The sequence below is a fragment of the Manduca sexta genome, unplaced genomic scaffold (assembly GCF_014839805.1).
Source record: "Manduca sexta isolate Smith_Timp_Sample1 unplaced genomic scaffold, JHU_Msex_v1.0 HiC_scaffold_2927, whole genome shotgun sequence".
Classification (NCBI taxonomy): Eukaryota; Metazoa; Arthropoda; class Insecta; order Lepidoptera; family Sphingidae; genus Manduca; species Manduca sexta.
This window is the reverse complement of record NW_023593941.1, coordinates 1,199-11,900: the sequence shown is the minus strand read 5'-3', so window position 1 is coordinate 11,900 and position 10,702 is coordinate 1,199. Positions and strand designations below refer to the sequence as shown.

The window sequence follows — 10,702 nt, the reverse complement described above, 5'->3', positions numbered from 1 at the left end:
TCAGCACGCTCTGTGCCTCGAGTGCGTCATATCAGGTTATTTTTTAATCTCGGTAGCGCACGTCTCCTGCACTCAGCCCGCGACAGTTGAACGACATTAATATTCGAAAGGGTTTTTTATTCCTCATATTTTTTTCGCTTTTCCGACTTAAGAGGCCCCGAGCTGGAGCGTGGAGTGATGGATTCACTTCGCTTATAAATAGCGGTTGAATGTAAAAATCTGAATGTCGTGACTAAATTAGATGGATGACTTGTTTTATACTAATGCATGACGAGACGAGAAGCTCGCTCGCGTAGTGAGCGCTCTCGTTCACATAATTATAATACAGGAGCAACATCACGCTTTCTGCCTGAATTTTTTTTCTACTTTACCCCTTACCCTGATTCGTCTGATAATTAATGACTTCTTACACATACGAGAGACCAAAAATCAGTTATTAAGTCCTTAAGGGTTGACTATGATATTTAGTTACAGCTCTTGTATGATGTTCTATATAGGTTCAACATTAATCATCTAACTTGCATCGCATGGCTCCCACGGTTAGACATCTTACAATAGCAGATCATCCCACACTGCATTTAGTGTACGTGGGCGTCATACGAGAGCATTGCCGTTTTCTTAAGGGTCGTCAATTCAACGCACTCTATACCCGCCCACCACAACTTCCAATTAACGATATAATAAAAATATCTTTTGAAGAAACAATGTGATCTCAATATTATCTTTATTGAACTGTGTGCAAATCCGCCTAAGCAGGATATAGACAATATTAATACTAGTTGGATATTTAGAGAAGGCAGTAATGACGAAGAATATGGAGTCTTATAAAGATATTTCTGTAGTTAAATGTATATACATGTTTATTTCATTTTAAAACACAAAATAATCATCTTATTAATAATAATGTTAGTATCAAGGAAGAAATAAAAAGGGAAATAATTATTCGCTAAACTTCCGACAATCTCAGACGTATGTACGAAACGCAACGGGAAAAATGCCGCAACTTATTATTTATTTTCTAAAAGATTGTGATTAAACACAAACGCGGAGCTTAGTATTTAATTTCAAACACAGGAGAAACATAAGGATAAATAACCTATTTCTAAATAACAATAGCTGGTATCAAGTTAGAGCATTCACAGATTATCCAAACAATCCGAATGAAATTTCCGTCGCATATAAAGATTACTCAGTCACAGCAACCCTCCCGTTTCATAAACCGCGCACATGCATCACAAACACTAAATCCCTCCAGGCACAGAGTCCGTAATTCCCACGTAGAAATCCGTCCATAAAGTGCGCCGTGCCGACGCGACAAGGACGTGACGTTTTGTCGTATAATACAACTGTTGCCCTGCGCTCAAGTTTTTTCGTACACTATAATATCGCGCCGTATGACAAAGCGTTTTCTTACTTTGCCAGCAACCGGCCCTCATAAACGTCGAGGAGGTTGATACATGCGTACTAAGGGAGGGATTGAGCTATCTTGCAATTTTTTAAGGAAAATGTCACGATGTTAATGGATTTCGTGCATATTAGAGTGGGTGTGGTGGATGAAGAATTGATTGAAAAGAAATTTATTAACTTTTATTGTGATATCGATTATCTATTCCAGATGGTATAGAAAAGGAATTATGTTTTTACATGTCTTGTCAAAATACGTGTTCTAAATTGTATTATTATGCAAAGCTTCTGTCCAAAGATATCAACAATAGGTATTTATTTATATTTCCGAGAATATAAAACAGAAGGTTAAAATAAAAAGATCATAATTAAGCATCTTAATTTACTCGTAATAAAATATGCAAAATTCGTCTTTACTAACTCAAAGAACGCAAAAAAGTCATAAACATCAAAGTGGAGCCCACTGTCTCGTGAATAAAAGGAAGCCTAAAAACGTCGTTCAAAGTATTAGGCGGCCAGAGATGTTGAGAGGCCGCGGCGGGTGCCCACCAGGTGTGTAGCGTCGCAAAGAGCTTTACTTAATTACAACCGTTTTGAAGGCGAGACGGCCGCGGTCGCACGCTCGCTAGCTCGAAGAGCTCTTTGCACATTTTAATGTCCAGCCCACGCTTTATTCCGGCACCTCTTTGAATTTCCTGTCCCCCTATTAAACCTGAAATTTTAATGCGCTCAAAGGCCTTCGCAGTTTTTTTCGTCGTCACTGACGTTTACAATGAATTGACAAAGGGAGAGATTTAAGAGCGCCAAGTTTTAAAGATGAATGGGGTTATTTTACGTTAAATACTTACACTGAAAACGGAGTACACGAAAAAGGAAATCGCTTTTAAAGTCAACGAGGCGAAATAATTGTTTGCTTAACATAAATAAAGGAGTTGTAAGGCTTTGGATACACGAACGCCGGTAGAGAATGTTTTCTCAAGAAATATTGTAAATAATGAAACTGATTTTCCGTTACGTGGAAACTGAAAACCAATACAAAGCATTCCATTTATAGTGAGAAATAGCTCGCACAAACTACAGCTCAAAAGCCAAAGAAATCACTTTGGCCTGCGGCTACAAGGTCGGATAGAAGGCTTCGGAAACTCCAAGGCGTGAGATTAACGTATGTTATTTAATTACAGTAGCGTCCAGGTCAAAGGACGTACAAAGACAAACAGCAAGTAATCTAGTGCAAAGAGAACGTTACATAACGTACATAAATACGTATAATGTATAGGTGTGTCCGTCACATAGTAATTACCTGTAAAGGAACATCGGGCTGCTTTTATGCAACGCTACTTTATGATTTGAATATTGAGTACGGCGTAGTATATTTTGTAACTGTGAATGTTAAATACCGGTGAATTTTGCGTGACGTTACTTTTACCAAGAAAATGAGCACGTGCACTCTGCAGACATGGTATATCAATAAAAATTAAAATAAATTATAACGAGTCTATTTTCACGTGCCATGAGTAAATCGATAATTCCTAGAAATGTGACATTACACTTTTTTTTTTCATATAATATAATGTCGCGACTAGATCGGAGGCTTTTGTTAAGCGCCATACGTTTTTCAAACAACAACGAGTAACAACTAAATTCTCTATGAGTCCTCAGTTTTACAAAAAATATTGCGCTGCTGTACATTTCAGTAGAAAATTCATTAGTAAGGATACACATGAAAATTGTTTTAAAATAGCGTGAAACTTACATTATAAAACACAATGTTCGCGGAGGAAGGTAGTTCGCGTTTTTGTTTTATGTTTCTTTGTAATAGTAACTTCGCTTCATACTTGGCGATTCAAAAGCACAATTATGTTTTAATATTGTTACTCGCACATCTCTTGGGCTTTCCTAAATTAATTAGCTTGCACGGAACACTACAGTCACTTGTAATAAATATAACATCTTGTTATATTCCCTGTGTTTATTTTCTGTCAGCTCAAAGTGTATTTCTCGAGAGATGTTATATAATGTAGATTCAATATATTGTAAACATAATATAATAATAATCATATTATCTCTATAATTACCATAAGGAACTGAAGATATTGATTATTTTCCAAAAATATCCTTCAGGACATTGAACTCTCTGTCAAGAGTTGACACCTTTCACCCAAATAACATATTTTATCCCTTCAGTTCTCCCTACAATTCACACACATCGCACATCGTGAGATGAGCTCTACATATCTAAGCTTATTTAATACAGCAATATAGTGGTATTAATTCCCAAACAGATGTTCCACATATTGACACACACACGACAAACATCGGTCGCGTGCGACGCCCGTGTTTAATGAAGAAGGATTACAGTGCGAGTGTTAAACATTGACGGTTTGAGGTTCGACACGTTCAGTGTCCGGGGCGTGACAGCACCGTGGCACGGCAGAGTATATTATTTACGAGTCGCAGTAAAAGTGACTAGAGCGACATTGCATCTTACATGGAACGCGAACAGAGACTATAATTCATTTCTGACCTGCCCAGAATTTGTATTACAAAATTTGATACCCACTAATCGAATTATGAGTGACGATTCATTATTAAGCATTTAGGCTATGGTGACGACGGCTACGGTGAACCGTGTTCATGTAAAGTGTAAGTTCTAACAATATACGGCCCGGACATGTCCCCGAGCGCACGGCAATGTATGCACGGAGTTTTATTGTTTGTTATCATTACCGTAATATGGGAGAAGAGAGAGTGTATAATATAGGTAAAGAGAACTTCTGTGATCGAGTGCGCGCCGCCGGGACATCTCTCAGCCTGTAAGCAGATGTATAACTTTTGCACATAACCGCTGCTCGTTATTGGTTACAGTGTTTTTTCATTGTTTAATATTAAAAATGTATGGAAGGTTCGACACAATTCCCAGTACTTCGTCACTACAAAGTTAATGTTACGAGTCTTGTGAGTTGCGCTGTTAATTACGTTCGTGCCTCGAACAAACTTATATTCCTTCTGAAAGCATATTTAATAAAGAAGCTCCCCATAAAGCAAGATTGAGACACCGACATAAATACAACATTATCTAAGTACGAAGTAAATACAGCGTGTAATTTCTCCGTTCATTAATATCTGACAAAGCTCCTCTGCGCCGCTGAGCGCCTGAGCCGCTTGTCTCGCTGCCTCGGACCACGGCACGCCGCCAAATTAGACTCAAATGCACCCTACTTAAGACTTCAAGCCGAAGTTTGCTTAAACATATAATCCTCTTTCCCTTCTATCTGAGTAATAAGTACAATTAATATTTAACATTGTTTCAAACCGTTTCCGCCTATTATTGTGGGGCGGCATGTATCCCACGGTCGGATCATGTAGATTGCAGATCATTCACTTACCGAAAACGCTTTGAGGAACACGAGGCACTGGATGATGCCTTCCATAGTGTCGCCGGTGAGGCAGAAGGTGCCAGTGAGGTGCTCTGTTTTCTTATCGCCGAGCGCAGGCGCGGCGGCGAGGCTGGCGTGGACAAGGGTGCCGCGCGGGCGCGCGTCTCTCGTGGCTCCCAGCACGCCGGCAGCGGCGTGCTGTCCATTAGCCGCGCCAGCGGGTCCATCCCGCTACCCGTCCATGCTTCACCACACTCCTAGCACTCCTCTAATGTTATGCGAGCCTGGTAAGTGACACAGCACAGTCACAATTTACGAGCGCGTGATGACGTCAATGCGCGACGACACGGATAGCACGGAAGGCGTCACCGCGCCTTGGAAGAGGCTCTTGCACTCCTCGCACTGACACTTCTGGTTGTCGGGATTCCAGCACTCACAGTTCAACAGGATGGTGACCAGCGCGTATATCAACACGCCCATGCCAACGATGACGTATATTTCCATAGTGCACTCGCGCACGGTTTTGGCACACGTATCACCTGCACATTATTACATTAATGCCTTGGCACTGTAGCCCGGCGCTGAGCATGAGCGGTGTTTACGGGGAGAACAAGTGGCGTGGCGCCGAAACGACCTTAATCCCGAGTAGAGCGACTACACATTAAAACATGAGCTCCATAATCTTCAAAAGGCGCATAAATAAGAAACCTATTACGGGATCAGAAAAAAATATTTTGCGTTAAGCTTTTGATATCCTAGTATCCAAGTAATTCACCACTACTTTTATTTCGTAATTCACTTTATCAAAAGTAAAAGTATAAGAAATTTTTGCCGCCATACCACATAACTCCTGAGATATGTCACAAAATCTTCGTAGGAATAGTAGTTTTTATATTAATAGGCATAACTATGACGCATTCTATAACCCTAGATAAAATACATTCCATTGTAAATTCTAAAACAAGTGACTAGTAATAGAACAAGCGATTAATTTATGGTGCCAATTGCTTTATTTGTAACAGCAGGCCGCGCAACTTGCCCGTGATTTACATACAGCCCGCCGATGTACGCGCTCTATAACACAATCATTCCGCGGCGCACATGGACCGCTGTTTTGCATACAAAAACTGCGCCGAGAAACATAACACCACGTGATGTATCCGAGTTGAGGTTCTGCGAATGACGGGCGCTTTGTAAAAGTATTTCATTGTGGTTCGTTGTGTTGTCTTGTCTTTTTTTGCATTTAAATTAAAGTATTAAATTATTAAGTCAAGTCAAGTCGAGAAAAAACTCTCATGCGCATTGCCATTTCTAGCAATAATTGAATACGTTTATTGCTAGCAATATATAGTTGCACCTTGTAAATAGAGAGAATATGGATACCTCGGTTTTATCTGTTTGTTTTACTAAGCAGCACTTGGGCATTATGAAACAACAATCGAATATCTCTACTCGAAGTATGTATACTGTACCTAGTCTTGCCATAAATATTGTAATAAAGAAAAAAGAAAATTGTTAACTGCAAATAACATTTATTACTTTTACAGTGTGTCAGTTTAATACATAAATATAAAACAATTAAAAATATAAAAAGCTTATTCGAAGTGGTCTCCATTGGCTGCAATACAGTCCTTTAAACGATGAGGCCAGTTATCAATAGAAGCACGCACTCTTTCCATGGGAAAATTCTTCACCGCCAAGCGTATAGATTGTTTTAGGGACTCCAAATTATCATGGCGTTTAGAGCAAGCTGTACTCTCTAAAACTGACCACAAATCATAATCCAGCGGATTAAGATCGGGACTAGACGACGGCCAGTCTTCAGCTCTGATGAAGTCCGAAACGTTCGATTCCAACCAAGACTGCGTGGACCGAGCTTTATGACCCGGCGCCGAGTCTTGCTGGAAGGACCATACTTGGTTATTGAACATGGTGATGTTAAGGGGCTTAACTACCTTCTCAAGAATGGTATCTTGATACACTTGTGCCGTTGTTTTGATACCTTTTTCACAAAAATATGGCTCAGTCACTCCTTCATAGCTAACACCCCACCAAACCATCACTGAAGTCGGATAATGTCCACGTTGCACTCTGTCGACTAATTGGGAAGCTTCCTTAGAGCTTTGAGCATAAATACGGTCATTTTGTTTGTTAAAATGTTGCTCAATTGTAAAAATTTTCTCATCCGTAAACAAAATTTTTCTGTGACCTCCCTTTGCGTACCGCTTCAGTAGTTGTTTCGATTTTACCACCCTATTCTTCTTTAAATTATCAGTTAAGAAATGGCCAGTGCGTCTCTTATAGGCTGCAAGTCCTAAGTCATCTTTTAAAATACGCGACATGGTTCTAGGTGCTATCTTCATTTCCCGAGATAAAATCTTTTGCTTTCGGACAGGATTTCTTCGAATTCTTTCCCTTACTGCTTTGACCACCTTTTCGTACGAACACTACGTGGACGGCCAGATCTTTTCTGTCACAAACAGAGGAGGTCTCATTGTACCTATTAATAGCCCGGTACACAAACATTTTACTAATACCAAGTGTATGGAGAGTTTTAAAATTGCATTTGGCTCCATACCTACTTTGTGTAATGCTATCACAGCGATTCGGTTCTCTTTATCACCCCACACCATTTTAATATCGCAAAATATTTTACAATGTATTGGCGCCAAAATGAGAAAACACAATGAACAATCGTATAAAAATGACAGATTCGAAATTCAAATGTAATATTTTTTTATAATTAAGTGTAACAGTATTTATGGCCAGACTAAGTATAGTGTTCAATAAATAAAAGTTCTCCGCATCGTTGCATGATCATAATAGAAGTGATTACATCAAGCGAGTTACTTTACAATTCTCATAATTTTAAAAGGTACATGAAAATTCTATCAGCCTGTTATTTAATTTATTTGCACTAGGTACACAAACCAATTAATAATGATTTACACATGTTTCCTGCAACGTATAGTACCTATATTACTATTACTTTGCGAGAATTCTCCCCATACGGATGTAGCAATCTCGTCGGTTTTGTAATATTGATACAAATTACACCCTCATAACAATCAGCGAACCGACTATTGTTCCCGCAAATAAAACATTAAGACAATTGCTACAGGCAGGTACCAGGGCAACATAGCGTATGAGGATGTATAACAACAAACTCATTCGAGACTGATTGGGCTCATTGTGAGATGGGTTGTCGGGATTTTATCTCCTCACGTACGGGCGCTCAATCACGACGTATTCAATCGAACACTCATAACATCACACTGCACATTAGCTATAGACGCCTGGTGCTCACCACGCAAAGGAAAGTAATCTAAATAGGATCATAAAAATAGCTTAGTCATAAATCGGTTGCGAAATTTATGTACAAATATATGTACAAAAGTTAGGCGACTGACGAGTATATTTTATAAATATAATGTTTTCCCAAATTTCCAACAGGAAACTGTCTATATTCGTATAAAATATCTAATGAAACACGAGTACCTCTCATTCGTTTCTGTCGGCCTAGTAGCTGGAGTGCCATTAGATACGCCAACAAATTCAAAATTTCAATAGATCTAACGGAATGAATAGGTTGTTACATTTATTTGCAAGGAAACTTGGGGAAGATATCAATTATTCACAATTTAATTACGAACGGTGGTATTTGGAGTGTTTTCCGATTAAAATAATATTTACATTCCCAGGCATTAGGCGGGAGACGGCGCGATGTCTGCACTCGGTCGAATACACCGACATTATTACAATAATATTTTATTATCACCATCATGATGATTGGTATTTTGGGTACTAAATAATGCTCTACGGACGTCAAACACATCGGACATCGGACATTATATCGGACATTATAGAACTTTATTAGATTCTAGATTTTTCGATGTTGGTGCAAATAAGAAGATGCAACTCTCTGCTCTGCTAAGCAATACGTGGGTTATCCAGACAATACCTAAGGAGTATTTGCATATGTCTTTTAAATAGACGTTGTTTACTAATTTAATAAATGCGTTTAGTTATAACCTTGCAAAAAATTCTCAAAGATTAAGTTCATCAATGAATTCGAGAAATATTTTTTATTTATATTCAGACTAACTCTTGATCTACTTTCAGTTTAGCGGCGAAAAGCAACTACATTGTCCTATAAAAATATTATGAGCAAGAAGAATACATTTCAATTTCCCTTACTAAAGCTAATAATATAAAGCTTATAAAACAAATCCGCCTCCATTCAAAAGAATCCCCGCTCATCCCCCGGGTCTCAGCAATTTTTGCAAATCGCCCAATTAAGGATTTTTCAATCAAACGCAAGAGGAGAACACATTTTGTGGCAAATGGATTCAATATGACACACGTCAAAGGTTGTATTAATGTGCGAGTACCAGGGACAAAGGACTCGTGTAGAATATGTACATGAAGTATAAAGCACATATATAATATATTGACTCCTATGGCGCACTGTGTTCCTGGTATGAGAATATTAATGTATTCACCGTTCCTTGTCAATGTGATGAATGAACGTACATTTTGCTTTAGACATACGCGATCCGTCATTTTGTATGCGTATTCCTTCCCTACTTCTTATTTGCTTTTGGAAGTAATTACTTATTTAATACATTTATATAAAAGTAATAATAATAAATATCTATAACTTGTAACTACCCATGTCCAACGGGTGCTGTTTGTCAAATCAGATAGCTAATCGGTGTATGTAATCTTAGTCGTAAAGAAAAAGCTCTGTACCTGTTTTTTAGCACATTGCGTGCACAGTGTGAAATTTGGTACAATTAAAGTTCATATAGAGAAGAATTGCAGAAAAATAAAATTCATGTATGTACGTGTTAGAAATATATTAATTAAATTGGACTGTCGGATTACGAATGCTCAATAAATTAAAATGTTTTTATTCGAATGAAATGGATAGAATCCAACAAGAAAGTATTATTTAGTCATATTTTAGTAAATCCAAAAAGAAGAGTACTAAAAGAGATTAATTAATTTGTAATGCTGTCGGCCGAAATAACATAGAAACATACTGTTAATAGTTACGAGTCCCCAAATCGCATCGTAAACACAAGCTAAAGTAATAGAGCAGTAAACACACATTAATCAGAATCACCACTTGAAATCTCTTTCGATCGCGCGATAAAACGGCACAAGAGTAAATCGGGACTAAAGCATTGGTTACACAGTGCCAGCTGCTAACGAAGAAACGGACCGTACATAAATGACACTACCATAGCTAGTAAAATGTAAAGACCATTTATAGAGATTTTATGAAAATCCTATAATATCTAAGGTAGAAGCTGCCGTTTATCAAATAAGAAAGTGACAAATAAAAAAATGTTCTACGTATTCAGATATGAACTGGCCGACGCGCACGTGATATGAACTCGTAGTGCCATTTGCGATTGATTTTATATGGTTACGGCAAAATTATGTGTTTGACACCCTGCATCTGACAGTAAGCGAAGCGCCGTCCAGATAGAGTCGACACAATTATGCCGGCCTATTTTATACCACGTAACCGGAATTATTTCAATACAGTAAGTGACCGGGCTAACACTCTCTGTGCCGAAGCAATAAAGGTTTAAGTTAGCGATTAAGCCAAACTGTATGCAAGATTTACGCGGTCGAGCTTGTCGCGCGCTTCCCGGATTAACAAACAGATGGACTCCCATATTTACATTTCAGTGCGGATTAGGACCGGCCCCGGCCATTATTTCCCGGGTCATGGGATTCGATGGATCTACAAATAAATTTAAAAATTTCCCTGTCAAATTGAAATGAGAGATTTATACGGTACCGAAATTTTTTTAATGAAATCATTTATTAATAGAAAGGTTTAGCTTGCTATACTAACAATTGATTTCATATGGTCAAATCACTTTGCCTTACAGCCCTGGCCTAGT

The 10,702-nt window shown here is 38.4% G+C and overlaps 1 protein-coding gene across 1 annotated transcript; it reads right to left on the bottom strand.

Annotated features, from left to right (window-relative positions):
- Positions 1-4,790: 4,790 nt before the first annotated feature.
- Positions 4,791-5,285, bottom strand: LOC119192560 (the record flags this gene model as incomplete). Its single annotated transcript, XM_037446373.1, has 2 exons — positions 5,112-5,285; positions 4,791-5,012 (listed from the first exon to the last, which is right to left on the bottom strand). Coding segments are annotated over exons 1-2 (396 nt in total), but the record flags the coding sequence as incomplete, so codon positions are not given.
- Positions 5,286-10,702: the final 5,417 nt, after the last annotated feature.